At 49.5% G+C, this 14,744-nt stretch overlaps 1 protein-coding gene and 1 non-coding gene across 3 annotated transcripts; both read left to right on the top strand.

Moving 5' to 3' along the window:
* Window positions 1-2,084: 2,084 nt before the first annotated feature.
* On the top strand, window positions 2,085-2,189 carry LOC114511773. Its single transcript, XR_003685740.1, has one exon. It is a non-coding gene; the product is annotated as a U6 spliceosomal RNA (small nuclear RNA).
* A 3,517-nt stretch (window positions 2,190-5,706) lies between these two features.
* LOC114510958 (kallikrein-5-like) lies at window positions 5,707-14,229 on the top strand. 2 transcript variants are annotated; one of them, XM_028529506.2, is made up of 6 exons: window positions 5,707-5,933; window positions 6,535-6,618; window positions 8,198-8,489; window positions 9,197-9,453; window positions 9,584-9,717; window positions 13,550-14,229. In XM_028529506.2, exons 2-6 carry the CDS (start codon window positions 6,546-6,548, stop codon window positions 13,703-13,705), a joined length of 912 nt encoding a protein of 303 aa, XP_028385307.1. In that variant the 5' UTR covers window positions 5,707-5,933; window positions 6,535-6,545; the 3' UTR covers window positions 13,706-14,229. The 2 variants fall into 2 exon arrangements, with proteins under 2 accessions (XP_028385307.1, XP_028385305.1); XM_028529504.2 differs by lacking the exon at window positions 5,707-5,933 and adding an exon at window positions 6,128-6,276.
* Window positions 14,230-14,744: the final 515 nt, after the last annotated feature.

The following is a 14,744-nucleotide window of genomic DNA, read 5'->3' as shown; positions in this document are numbered from 1 at the left end:
CCTACATGGGGCTGGCGTTAGGAGCAGAAACACATTTAGGAACAGAGGGAGGATCAGAGAAGTTAACCCATTTGTTTCCCAAATATTTAAGGCAGGCTTTTTTTTTTTGCCCAGGACAGAGTAGAGTGAAACTAGCAATTACTAAACAAAGTCAATCCTGTGTCATTTTTGATGGAAGGGTGATGGGGTCCCAAGACAGAGGAAGCATTTGAAAAAAATAGAGGCCCTTGGTTCCAAAGATCTTTTGAGTTGGAGAAAAAGTACTTACATGTCTTCAGAACCAAGGAAATATGAAATTTTATCAAGGGGATGTGATAGGAGGCAGTGGTTGCCTTTCATGAGCTCAACATGGAAATGTTGAGTCATGGGAAGTCTCTGGGCCTGCCTTGACCAACCCCTTCTACAAGTTATAAACAAAAACTAGGGCCATGAAATGCTCCTGGGTCACCAGGAGGAATGCAATCCATCAACGTCCAGATTAAAACCAACAACCTTTCTTCTTCTTCCTTCATGAATAATAATAATAATAATAATAATAATAGTTACTTAGCACATGCCAGGCACTGTTCAAAGGGTTGTACATATTAAGCCATTTAATCCTCACAGCAAGCCTAGGAGCTAGCTACCATTATGTGCCGTAATGACAGATAGGGAAGCTGAGGCTCAGAGAGGCTCCCTGGTTGGCCCAAAGCCTTACAGGTACTAGTGGCCAAGTCAGGATTTGGATGGCAGGAAGCAGCCTTTGTCATTGCTCTGCCACATGAAAGTCTTCTTTCAATTCTGATATGTTTTCAAGTTAAGCAGAAAAATATTTAAAGGCCCAGTCTTCAACATGAATGGTGTTTTAAGTAGAATCTTTGCACAGTTTGTACTGAAGGTGCTTGTATGTTTGAGGAGATGTTACTTGTTATAGGGACAGCCTTGTGACTTCAGCTTGAAATGTCACTGATCTGTGATTTTTCAGTTGGAGTTGCACCAACTTTATATCCAGTGTTGGAAAACTTGAAAAAATGCAACCTTGATCATTTTTTAAAGATTTTATTTATTTATTTTTAGAGAAATGGGGAAGGGAGGGAGAAAGAAAGGGAGTGAAACATCAATGTATGCTTGCCTCTAGCATACCCCATACTGGGGATATGGCCTGCAACCCAGGCACGTGCCCTGACTGGGAATCAAACCAACAATGCTTTGGCTCACAGACCTGTGCTCAATCCACTGAGCTACACCAGCCATGGCACCTTGGTCATTTTTATAAATGTAACGTGCAGAGGGATAAAAGTGTATTTTAATGCTGGGAGGTTTGTCTAACAAATGAAAGACTTCCAAAAGAGATTGGATGTGTTCATTTTAGAATGTAGTTTAAGATGTTTAAAGATACAGTACCTAGTTTGTAAAAGAGACCAAGCATTATTATAAAAAAAACATAAAAGTGTGTTAAGACATATCTAAAATGAAAAAGTTTGTAAGCTAAACTTAAAACACTAAGAAAGTACTAGGTTGCTGGATTTGTCACTTTAACACAAGAAATATTCCTCATAATTGCCAAAATGAATCTCAGAATTTTATTTTTATTTTTTTATCCTCACTCAAGAATTTTTTTTTCATTGTTTTTAGAGGGAGAGGAAGCAGAGAGAGAGAGAGAGATTGGTTCCTTCTCATACATACACCCAGCTGGGGATCAAACTCACATCTCGGGTTCATGCCCTGACCAGGAATCAAACCCATGACCGAAATTTTGGTCTACAGGCAATGGTCCAACCAATTGAGCCACACTGGCCAGGGCTCAGAATTTAATTTTTTTTAAGGTATTTCCCCCCTGTGCACTAAGCCAGCATCGCAGACTCTAAAACCTCCCTTCAACAGGTGCTGGGCGACAGAAGGGAGCAAGACCGCTCAGGATTTCACTTTCAGGAATGTGACCTCCACAAGGGCAGCCTCTCCAGATGTCTTTGTCCATTTTGTCCATGAATAGACCTGAGTCTGGCACACAGTAGGTGCTCAGCAAATACCTGTTGAATGAGTGTTTGACTCGTACATCCCAGGCGGGTCAGAAACCTGGAGTCACAGTTAGAATGGATGCAGAGTGCTCGCTTCAGCAACACAACACTGACGTGGGAACAACAGAGACAAGATTAGCACAGCCCCCGTGGAAGAATGACATGCAAATTCCTGAAGCATTCCATATTTTTCTGTAATAGCATAAACAATTAAACATTTTTAAGAAAAGAAAAGAAAAGAAAAGAAAAGAAAAGAAAAGAAAAGAAAAGAAAAGAAAAGAAAAGAAAAGAAAAGGGTGCAGAGAGTTGTGGGCACATAGAAAGAGATGGGATGGAGAAGAGGTCAGGAGAAACAACCTCAGATGGCCCAGGATCAGCAAGGGAGAAGCTGCATTTTGGGTTCCCCACCCAGTGCCCCATTTCTGAAAGGGCCAGGAGCCACCCACCCCCCTGTCTTGGCCTCTTGGCCTGTTTCCTCAGCGACGGGTGGCCCTGCCCAGAACCCTCACCCACGCCTGGCTGTGCAGCTGGGCCACCACACAGACTGGATCCCTGCCCTTTTCTGCTCTGTAGACCCAGTCCCAGGGTGAAGGGCAGAAAAGGTTGAGGGGATCCCTTGGTAAAGTGGCCTGAGTCTTCTGGGCCCAAAATGCAGAGTGGAGGAGACAGAGGGACAGAAAGACAGAGATACAGATACTTAGAACCAGCAACAGAGAGAGAGAGATTGAAAAGGACAGGGTCACAAAGAAGAGATGCAGGAGAGGAAAGACAGAGACCCAGAGGTGTAGAGAGATTAATCAAGAATCACAAAGACAAGCCCTGGCTGCTGTGGCTCAGTGGATTGAGTGCCAGCATGTGAACCAAAGGGTCGCCAGTTCAATTCCCAGTCAGGGCACATGCCTGAGTTGCAGGCCAGGTCCCCAGTAGGGAGTACATGAGAGGCAACCATACATTGATGTTTCTCTCCCTCTCTTTCTCCCTCCCTCCCCCTCTCTCTCTAAAAATGAAAAAAATCTTCTAAAAAGAGAATCACAGAGACACAAGATGGAGGCATAGACAGATTTGGCTCAGCTCTTTGCACAACCACATCAAAATTACTACTAAAATATAGAACAACCACCATTCAGAACCATCAGGAAATTGAGTTGAACTGAAATGTGACAACTATAGAATGAAAGGAAACCATATCCACCCAGACTGGTAGGAGGGGTACAAGCATAGAATGGGCTGGTCCCTCACCCACATGTGGTGGATAAAAATTTGGGAGGAATATCTTGGGAGAGAGGAGTCTCAGCCCCATACCATGGTATTCAGCCCAGGGTTTCAGTGCCAAGAAGGTAAGTTTCCACAACTTCTGGCTGCATAAACCAGCGGGGACTGAGTCAGTGGCAGAAATTGCTGGAGCCCCAAGCAGTTCTTCTTAGAGAACCCGCACACAGACCCAGCTACTCAGACTCATTCCCTCTGAGCTCCAGCACTGGGGTAGCAGCTTGAAAGGCACCAGTGACATGCAGGAAAAAACTGAAGTGTCTATCATCAAGGAGAGCAGAGGCCATTGTCCCTTTCCTAAATTCTCCCCCCACAGACCTGAGATTCCTGAGACAAGCCAGTGCCACATATGAGACTCCATCAACATGGCTAACACTGTTTGACCTGCCTTGGAGATCCCAACAGACTCCATCCCATCCAATTTAAGGGCCTACCCAAGCTGTTTTTCCTTATGAATGGCTGATCTTGGCTCTTACTTCACAACTTCCTAAATCCTCTCAAACAAACAACCACTGGCCTCAGTGAGCTCCAGCCTCTGCACTAGCAGCAGCCATCATGGATTCACAGCTTGGCTTCCCCTGGGAATCTCCAAGCCCAGCACAAGTAGCAGCCTTCTCAGATGGATTTACAGCTCAGGCAGAGTGGCTTTAGGCAAAACACAGGTTGGGGCTAACCTTGGCCTGCACCACCTAGGAAACCCCAGGGGCCAGCACACCCAGTAGACAGCAACAGACAACGCTGGAGCACCACCACCTTGCCCCTGCACAGCTGATCCTTCACAGAGGGCAAAAGGTGGTGGTCAGTGGTCACAGCCAGTCCTTGTACCTGACTGGCCTGAGTAAATTCCTCCCATTGACCTGCCAACAGCAATCAAGGCTCAACTACAAAGTGGGGTGTGGTCAGCCCACACAAAGGGCACACCTTGAATACCCAGCCTGAGTGATGGGAGAGGCTGTGTCACTGGATCCTGCAGGATACCTACTACATTAGGCCACACTCCCAAGATACAGAGTCAAAGTAGCTCTACCTACTACATAGAAACAAACACAGGGAGGCTGCCCTTATGTAAAGACAAAGAAGCATGGCCCAAATGAAAGAACAGGTCAAAACTCCAGAAAAAGAACTAAACAAAATGGATATAAGCGATCTATCAGATGCATAGTTCAAAAAACTGGTTATAAGGATGCTCAAGAAACTTAGTGAGGACCTCAGCAGCATAAAGAAGATCCAGTCAAGAACAACAGATACACTAATTGAAATAAAGAAAAAATTACAGGGAAACTACAGTGGAATGGATGAAGCCAAGAATCAAATCAATGATTTGGAACATAAGGAAGCAAAAAAACAACCAATCAGAACAAGAAGAAGAAAAAACAATAAAAGAAAATGAGGATAGTGTAAGCAGCCTCTGGGACAACTTTAAGCATTCCAACATTGATGTAATAGGGGTGCCATAAGGAGAAGAGAAAGAGAAAAAAAATTGGAAATCTAATTGAAAAAATAATGAAAGAAAACTTCCCTAATTTGGCAAAGGAAATAGACAGGCAAGTCCAGGAAACAGAGTCCCAAACAAGATGGATGAAAACAGGCCCAGTCCAAGACACATCATAATTAAAATGCCAAAGGATAAAGATAAAGAGAGAATCTTAAAAGAAGAAGAGAAAAGAAGTTAGTTATCTAAAGGGGGGCACCCATAAAACTATCAGCTGATTCCTCAAGAAAAACTTTGCAGGCTAGAGGGGATTGGCAAGAAATATTCAAAGTCATGGAAAGCAGGGACCTATAGCCAAGATTGCTCTACCCAGCAAAGATATAATTTTAAATCGAAGGGAAGATAAAGAGATTCCCAGACAAGAAAAACTAAGGAAGTTCATCATCACCAAACCATTATAATAGGAAATGTTAAAGGGACTTATTTAAGAAAAAGAAGGTCAAATCTACAGACAAATGGCAAAAATACAAATCTATCAACAATTGAATCTGAAAAATAAATTAAGCAAACAAGAACAAGAGACGGAATCATGGATACAGAGAGCATTTTGAGGGTTGCCAGATGGGAGTGGGTGAAGAGGTGAGGGGATTAAGGCGTCCAGATAGGCAGTTACAGAATGCCCTGGGGATATAAAGTCCAGTGTAGGAAATGGAGTAGACAAAGAACATACACCCATGACCCATGGACATGAACAATGGTAAGGGGATTGCCTGAGGGAATGAGGGGTGCTGAGTGGAGGGGGACTAATGGGGGGGAAATCAGGACAACTGTAATAGCATAACCAATAAAGTGAAATTTAAAAAATAAAGAAAAGTACTTATAATTAAAAAAATAAAGCAGACTTAAGAATTCCAAAGTATGTTTGACATACAACGTATTCAGAACCATTAAAAAGAGGGAGGATCGCGGAGAGGCAGATAAGAGCAAGATATAGAGACACAGACAGGCAGAGAGGTTGGGACAGAGAAACAGGCACGTTGAGACGCACACAGGATCCTTACACGGGAGTGGGGGCAGGGAAGTTAGAGAGAGAGAGAGACTCAAAAAGTGATACTCCGTGGGTGCCTTATACTGAAAGAGACTCAGAAAGACCCAGAGGGAAGCAGAAAGAGAGAGAAGGAAGGATAGAAGAGTTTGAAAACGCGGAGACAGAGGATGGAAAGATGATACGGAAGGTGAGTTGAAGGCTCGAGGAAGAAAGAAAAACCCTGGCGCCAAGAGGCGCCCCCAGAGCGAGACCCCTCCGCATCCCGGGGCCTGGGAGGTAGGGAGTGACTTTCGAGACTGGGTGGGGGGTGCTCTGGGGGTGGACGTAGTGGGGAGGCCGGAGGAGTGATTGCTAAGGCCCGGCAGGGCGCCTCACTACCCGGGAATGCGCCCCAGGCGGCAGTGGGTGGTTATAACCCAGGCCGGGTGCTGGAGCCGAGTAGGAGGCGGCGGCAGGACGGCGCAGGCCCGAGAAGTCTGCGGCTGAGCTGGGAGCAGGCTCCCCACCCCCTACCTGGGGGACACGCGCTGGTGAGGCCAGGGGAGGGGGACTGCGAGCGACAGGCGTCTCCGCGTCTGGCTCTGGTCTTGAATGCAGGTCTCTCTTCCCTGTCCTCTCTCCTCGCCCGGACTGACGGGGTGCTGGGTACCCCGAAATTCAACCGGGCGCTGAGGGTGGGCAGTGCCCACCTGGTCCCTCTCTGCCCTGGGAAAAGGGGTACGGGAGGAATGGGGGAACGGGTTCCCATAGTCACTTGCGCCTCGCTCCGCTCTGGCCTCCCCTGCCAGGCGCAGTGACCATGGCTACCACAGGACGCCCCTGGATGTGGACGGTCGGCGCCCTGATCACAGTTCTGACTCTGAGGGTGACAGGTAACCAGAGCCTTGCGTGTGCGCGATGAAGCTGTGGGCGACTGTGTGGCGCTGGAGTGCCTGTCCCAGGGGGGCCGCATGTGGCTGGCTCCAGGACTGGGTGGGTGTGAGTCCACGTCATATCTGTGATTGTGTGAGTGCGGCTGAGTGCAAGCTTTTGCGTGGCGCCACTGGTGACGGTCGGACTGCTTGAGGCTCTGCCCACGGGCGGTTGCACGTGACTGCGTGTCTGTGCGGGGCTGCACATGTGGCGGAGCAGCCGTGCGTGGCGTCCCCGTCCCTGCTTCAGCAGACCGAGTGTACACAGAAGTGCCTGTCCCTCTGAGACAGGGGCCGTGTGAAAGTGGGTGGCATGCCGGGGCCACGGAGCGGAATCTTGTCGCGGAGCCGTCAAGCCGGTGTGCGGGAGTCCAGGGAGCAGTCTGCGCATGTGTGCATAGGAGGCCTGCAGACACCTCTCTGCCACACAGCGCGCGTGTGAGATCAGGCTAGGCCGGCCCGAGTGGGTGCACCTCGGAAGTGTGCACAGCACCAGAGCTGGGTGTGTGGCTGTCCCTGGGGCCACGATGCGTGTCTCTGTGTGTAACTGCGTGTGTGCGTGTTGCATGGAGTGTGTGCATAACGCTTCTCTGGGTCATCAGCAAGAGTATGAACGCGTGAACAAACTCGGGGGGATTGGGGATGGAGTGGGGTGCGGGTGTCTGTTGGTGCTGGTGTGCAGGAGCATTCAGCAGGCATGCCTGTTTTGAGAATGCAAAAAGCCAGCCCTGCTCTCCCCTCCACCGCGCCCCCCAAGCTGAGCTCGCCCCCCCCACCCGGTCCTGCTCTCCCCACCTGTGTACTCCGACTCCGACCCTTCCCCTCCACCACACCTCAAGTGATGACCACATCTCCAGTCAGGGGCCCTCGGGTTCTGCCCAACTCCTCGGGGCCCGGCCTCTGTGACTCCCCCCATTTCAGCCAGGCCCCACCTCCGGTCCTCAGGTCCTAGAACCTGGCCCCACATCTTCTCCCAAAGTCAAGGCTGGTTGTAGGAGGACTCCCCCATGTGCCCCTGGTCTTGGCCCTACCCAAGTCGGTTCCAAGCCCCTCGCACATCCAGCCCCGACCCTGTTCACTGAGGCCTGACCACACTTCTTAAAACCAGGTCCTACCTCCAAAGCCCTATTCTCCGGCCTACCCTCAGGCTCCACCCCCTGAGCCTTGGCTCCACCCCAAGGTCCAATTTTTACCGTCCCCTGGCCCCACCCAAAAAGCTCTAACCACTCCTAGGAACCTTGAGGTCCCATCAGAGCCCGGTCTCACCACCCGAACCTGGATACTGCGCTCGAGTTCTAAGCGTCGCTCCCTCTCAGGGGTTCCACATTTCTCCAAGCTCTGCTTCTAGAGCTCTGGCCCCGCCCCTAAACCCCTAGTCCCGCTTTCTCAACAAAATCGCCCTTCAGAAATCAGACGTCCAAAAAAAAGGAAGGAAGAAGGGAGGGAGGGAGGGAAGAGGGAAGGCTCTGACATCCTAAGACCGACCCTCTGAGTCCAAGCTCCACCCTCGAGCCCCCTCCCGCCCGTTTTCTGCACCCAGAGCCTGTTCTTGCAAATGACTTTGTCTCCTGCAACAACTCCCCTGGCATGGGGGCCTCGGGGAGCACCCAGGACTTTGGGGCTGAGGCCAGAGGGGACACCCAGAGGGACGACGACGGCGGCGGCAGCAGCAGCAGCAGCAGCAACAGCAACCGCATCGTCAACGGGACCGACTGCGAGCAGCACGCCCAGCCGTGGCAGGCCTCCCTGCTGCTGAGGCCCAGCCAGCTGTACTGCGGGGCCGTGCTGGTGCACCCGCAGTGGGTGCTCACCGCTGCCCACTGCCGGAAGAAGTGAGTGGGGCTCCGAGAGGAGGGCTGGACAGGGCTGGGGGAGGGTGAACAGGAAGGAAGCGTGGAGGCAGGGTCTGGCAGACGTGAGCTGGAGATGCAGGGGGAGGTAGAGTTGGGGATCGGAGTTGGGAGAAAAGAGTAGGGCGGGGAAGGGGGTAAGTTGGGGAGAGGGGTGGGAGTTAAGAGTGGATTGGGTTTAGGGTGAGGAATGCATCTGTTGATGGTTTGGGGGCGGGGGAAGGGATTACAAAGGGGCTTAGAGTAGGGTTAGAGGTTGGGAATGGGGATGGGCGTGCCTGTGTCCCTGGTTTGGGGTGGAGATAGAACTGGAAGCAGATGGAATTTGGGGTGGCGTTAGGGTAGAGTTGATATGGGGAATAGGTGTGGGATTGAGGATGGAGCTGGGATTAGTGACAGGTGGGGTTGGAGATGGTTGGATTTGAGGTTGGGATGGGTAGATCTGGGGTAGGGATGCACAGCTTGGGGGCTTCTGTAGGGAAAAGATTCGGGGTGGGGTTGGGGATGGGGTGGTGATGAGTGGGAAACGAAGTGAGGGTGGGGCATGCATGGGGTTGGAGATGAAGGTGCTGGTGCTGGGCCGGAGTGAGGACGGGGTGGACTGGGGTTGGGACTGGTTTGTGGCTGTGATTGGTATTAGATCCAGTATGGAACTCAGGGTTGGTGGTAACCTGCCCCGTCCTCCTCAGAGCTGTCAGGATCCGTCTTGGCCACCACGCCACGTCACCCATGTATGAGCACGGGCAGCAGATGCTTGGAGTGGCCAAAACCATCCCCCACCCCGGCTACTCCCACCCCGCCCACTCCAATGACCTCATGCTCATCAAACTGAACAGAAGGGTCCAACAGACTCAGTATGTCAAGCCCATCAACATCTCCTCCCACTGTCCACCTGCTGGGACCAGCTGCTTGGTGTCTGGCTGGGGAACAACCAGCAGTCCCCAGGGTGAGTGTCCAGGTCCCTCCTGAGGCTTGCCCACGTAGGTCTTCTCTCTGCCTCTGCCTGAGCACTCTGCCCCTCCTGGCCTTTCTCTGACACTCACTGCAATCCCACTCTGTATGTCTCTGTTTGACAGTGAACTTCCCCAAGGTCCTCCAGTGCTTGAACATCACCGTGCTAAGTCGAGAAAGGTGCAAGGAGTCCTACCCGGGACAGATAAATGACACCATGTTCTGTGCCGGCGATGAAGCAGGCAGAGACTCCTGCCAGGTGAGGACTGAGAAGTCTCTGTTCGTGCATCAGACACACACTGTGTGCCAACCACGGAGCCAGGAACCTGGCTAGGTTACTGAGGATCCAGCGATGACCAGATCAGCTGGGACCCCTGTTCTCACAGAGCTCATAGTGTGCAACAGCATTGTCCCGAAGAAATCCGATGTGAGGCATACATATAATTTTAAATTTTTCAGTAGCAACATTTTTTTAATCCCTGCCCAAGGATATGGTTCATTGATCTTAGAGAGAGAAAGAGAGAGAGAGAGAGAGACATTGATGTGAGGAACATCCATCGGTTGCCTCTCATCCACACCCTGGCTGGGATAGGTATGTGCCATGACCAGGGATCGAACCTGCAACTTTCCTGTGTATGGGATGATGCTTTAACCAACTGAACCATCCAGCCATGGTGCAGTAGCAGCATTTTTTTTAAAGTAAAAATAAACAGTTATGAAATGCACCTCAATATTATTATAAAATTAACAATATTCATAATATGTTGTATTTACCCCCATGTATGTCAAGTACCATCATTTCAAAATGTAATTAATATGAAATAATTATGAATGAGGTATTTTACATTCTTTTTTTAATAGTAAGTCTTTGAAAGCCAGTGTCATTTTTTTAAAGATTTTATTTATTTATTTTTAGAGAGGGAAGGGAGAGAGAAAGAGAGAGAGAGAGAGAAACATCAATGTGCGGTTGCTGGGGGCCCTGGCCTGCAACCCAGGCATGTGCCCTGACTAGGAATCGAACCTGCGACACTTCGTTTCACAGCCCGCACTCAATCCACTGAGCTACGCCAGCCAGGGCGCCAGTGTCATTTTTACACTGATAGCCTATCTCAACTTGGGCTAACCACTTCCACTTGCCGCCAGCCTCATGCCACTGGTGGCTACTGCATAAGAGAGCTCAGACAGAGAAAGAGAGAGCGAAAGCCTGCTTTGTGTGGTTGGGCAGGTTGGGCACTGCACAGAGATCATATCGCAAGGGGCACCCTTCACATAATAGACATATCAGTTTTGCCTACTTATTTTGGCAAATTTTAAGCAGACAGCAGTTATGTGTCTTGTAGCATGAAAGTTTTTCAGCAAATGCTGGTAAGACATCTTGAGGGAGGAAAACAGAAACCCATGCCAGGTATTTTTTAAAGAGAGGGAACTGTTAACGTAGAATATCAATAAAAAAAAAAGTTGGTGAAAGGACTGGAACAGCAAAAAGGTAGAAAAAATAAAACATGGCCAAGAAACTGCCTAAAGAGAATAATTTCAGAGAGTGGTAAGGGCTATGCAGAAAATAAAACATAGTTTTATGATAGCAAGTGATAGAAGCAATATTCAACGTGATGGTGGGGAGCGCCTCCTGGAGAGATGGCAGTGGAGCAGAGACTGAATGACACAACAGAGCCAGCCTTGCAAAGGTTAAAGGGAAAGGAAAGCATGTGCAAAGGCCCTGAGGCCGGGAGAACTTTGGCTGATTCAAAGAACAGAAGGAAGCCACTGTGTCTGGGGACGGTGTTGTGGGGCAGATGGGGCTGGTAGGAGTTGAGGCTGGAGAAATGGATGGAGGCCAATGTTCAGCCATGCTTCCTCATCTCCAACACAGAGCTTGCCTGTGTTCCCATGGAAGTCACATACACATTGAGGATGACAGCAATCAAAGTTAAACTGAGACGGCACTCAGGAGCCTTCCCCTATATTCAGGCCCTCAGGGGTTCTACTGGGGTATAAATTATCAAGCTCTTAACCGGTTCCCCCCAAATTTTACAAACATGACTCTCTCAACAGTTCCCCAGGTCTCCCAATTCTACAGTAGAAGCACACAGATCTGGACAGAGGAGTGGGGACAGGGTTCATCAGAAGAAAACAGGTCTAATCTGAATGGCAGCATTTTAAGCCATTTAGCTTTTCTCTAAGGCAAGCTTAGTGCTTGTGTTGGGTTGTTTTGTTTTGGGGGTTTGGTTTGGTTTTGTGCACAGACTACAGGTTGCTTTTTCATACCAGCACATCGTCTGGGCTTGGCCACTAAAAGGAAGAAATAACAACAACAATATTAATATGAATAGTATAGTAAGGACAGCCAATCGTCTCCAATGAATGGAGACGATTTTCAGTAGTTCACATGCATCAGCCGATGAAGTCACTCAAGTGTTGTTATTATTGGCCTTATCTGACAGACAAGGAGTCAAGGCTCAATGCACTAAACTGACTCCCTCCCCAAAGAAACTCTTCAGGGTTCTTAAACCAAAAGTCATGACAAAGAGTAAACTTGAAATTTAGGGTTCCAAGGAGCAAAGCTCTTCTGCCTTGAACCAGTGTCTACAGGTAGGAAAAAAAAAAAAGCCAGATCTAAGGCATCCTTATAGCTGATGCCAGGTTCTGTGTCATCATTCATAATTTTGTATAAACATAAATAAGAAATGACAGTAAAGAGTGGTGAGTATAGGAGAATAATTACTAGCTGTGGAGAATTAAGGATCAGAAACCCCAATTAGTCCAAGGGGGCAGTTCTGTCTCCAAAAGAGGTTCCAAACCTCAGTTAAGGTTTAAAGAGTTTATTGGAGCTGCCAGACCCAGAATCTCAATCTCTAAAGATTGAGAAAATGCTCCAGGGAATATCAGTGCTGTAGTTTCTTTTGTTGTCAGACTAAGTGGGGAAGCTATAAAGAAGATTACATGATATCCATTGATGGTAGATTAAGGAGGATGGTGATCTCTAGGATGGAATATAAAGTAACATGAGGAGATACATGTTTCTTTCACACAGTGGATGCAGGATAGTTACTATCTCATGTACATAGTTACCGAGCTATGGGGGTAAAAGCTAACAATGAGGAACGTTGGGGTCCTCTCATCATGGTACCAGGGCATTACTCTGCAGATCTGGAGAGGAGACCATTCTGGCATATGAAGCATATTTTTACCCCAGATGCACAAAACCAATGGACAGAGCTTGCTCAAGGTGAAGGTTAATCTGTTGCATAAAACATGACTTCTTGCAATAACCCACTCAAAATCAGGATTATTTTTAATGATTGGAACATCCTGTGGGGTTACTTTCAGTTATTGGGCTTTTCAGGCTTGCCATGGAGCCCCGTTTTCATCCACGGTTTCTAACTGGGGGTAATCCTGCAGCCCCAGGGGACACAGGACAGTGCTGGGAGATATTTTTGGTTATCACAGAGGTACAGGGGATGGGGGCGGAGGGAAGGGAGGGCAGTTACTGGTATGTAGTGTGTAGAGGCCAAGGACACTGTCAGCCATCTCACAACAACACAGGACGGCCTCTCCCAGCAGAGAGCTAGCCGGCCCTGACGTCAAAGGTGCCCAGGTTGAGAAACTCTCTTCCAGGAACTGAGAACGGCTTCTCAGAGAAAGTAAGGTCTAGCTACAAGAAGGACTGGTGTCAAGGATGGGTAAAGAGTAAGGAGGGGAAAGGAACAAGTGTATAATAGGAGGAATGCGGCACCCCAAGGCTGGAGCAGAGAGTGAGAGCAATAGCAAGGTGCAATGAGGGAGACAGACAGGGGTAGGGTAGACAGGAATGTAATTGGATGCTGGGTGAAATGTTAATATCATCTCTCTCTCTCTCCCTCTCTCTCTCTCTCTCTTTCTCTCTCTCTCTCTCTCCCCTCTCTCTCTCTCCCTCCCCTCTCTCTCTCTCCCTCCCTCCCTCTGTGTGTCTTTATCTGTGCCTCTTCACCTATCTACATTTCCATCTCTGTGTTTCTATCTCTTGCTGCCTGTAACTCCTTCATCTGTGGGTCCCCCTGTCTCCACCTCCCCACACCTCCTCTTCTCCCTGTGCCTCCCTTTCTCCCCTACAGGGTGATTCCGGGGGTCCCGTGGTCTGCAACACAACCCTACAGGGCATCGTGTCCTGGGGAGACTTCCCCTGTGGTCAGCCCAACAAACCCGGGGTCTACACCAACCTCTGCCACTTCACCAAGTGGATCCAGGACACCATCAGAGCCAACTCATGAGTCATCCCAGCACCCGGCGTTCTGGGGCCTCCCACCCCCTGCAAGTCCTCACCTCTGCAGGGACCCGACACTCCTTCCAGAAACCCCCATTCCTTCCCGAGGATGTTAGGGATGGTAAGCTCCAGTCCCTCGAGTTTCCAGGGTCTCCCTGTCCCCGACAGTGGACTGCTCCTATCTCTCCAGTCAGATCCTGGGGACATTTCCCAGAATGGCCAGAAATAAAGCGTGCAAGGAGACATGGCCTCTGTGTGTAGTCTCCTCGCTGCTCACTCCCGGGGTGACTGGGCAGCCCGGAGCGAGTCCCTTCACCCCTCCCTACTCCTGCGCTTGCTCTGCGAGCTTCTTTCCGTGACAAGAAACAGATTTCCATTCCAGCTGCTTTTCTTCACAAATACTGATGGAGCGTCTGGCTGTTGTGTGCCAGAAATGTTTCAGAGGCCGGGGACCCTTCCACAGGCCAAACAGAAAAAAAAAAAAAAAAATCCCTGCCTCTCAGAACTCCCTTAGCAGGCAGAGAAGACAGACAAATCCATTAGGCGCGATTGTGAATATGGAAAGGATAGGAATACAATGAGAATGCGGCACAAAGAAAAGAGATGTTGGGGAAAGGGGCATGTGTACTCGGGATGGCGGTGCAGGGAGTGGAGGGCCATGTAACAGCCACCCCCCAAAGAGGCCCCCACCCTGAACCCATAAAACAGGACCCTATCTGGTAAAGGGACTTTGCAGATGTGATTAAGTTAAGGATCTTGAGATAGGAGGCTTATCAGGATGGGGCCCTTATAATCCCAAAAGGGAGTGTGTGGAGGGGGGGAGGGGCGGTCACAATGAGAGATTAGATAGTGCTAACCTGCTGGTTTTGGTGAGGAAGGAAGGGGCCTGAGCCCAGAGATGTAGCTGGCCTGCAGGGGCTGGAATAGCTGAGGAAGGGATTCTCTCCCCTGGAGCCTCCGGGAGCCACCACCCGGCCCTCCAAAATCTTGACTACGGCCCACAGAGACTCATTTTGGACTTCTGACCACAAGAACTATGAGAGAAT

This window comes from Phyllostomus discolor, chromosome 12 (genome assembly GCF_004126475.2).
Source record: "Phyllostomus discolor isolate MPI-MPIP mPhyDis1 chromosome 12, mPhyDis1.pri.v3, whole genome shotgun sequence".
In the NCBI taxonomy this organism is placed as follows: Eukaryota; Metazoa; Chordata; class Mammalia; order Chiroptera; family Phyllostomidae; genus Phyllostomus; species Phyllostomus discolor.
Note: the sequence above shows the minus strand (reverse complement) of the source record. Positions and strands in the feature narration are given on the sequence as shown.

Excerpts from the sequence above, each read along its gene's own strand:
- LOC114510958 (XM_028529506.2), top strand. The coding sequence starts at position 6,546 with ATGGCTACCACAGGACGCCCCTGGATGTGGACGGTCGGCGCCCTGATC. Across the intron at positions 8,490-9,196 it reads GCTGCCCACTGCCGGAAGAA|AGCTGTCAGGATCCGTCTTG; the intron begins GTGAGTGGGGCT and ends CGTCCTCCTCAG. Across the intron at positions 9,718-13,549 it reads CAGGCAGAGACTCCTGCCAG|GGTGATTCCGGGGGTCCCGT; the intron begins GTGAGGACTGAG and ends TCTCCCCTACAG.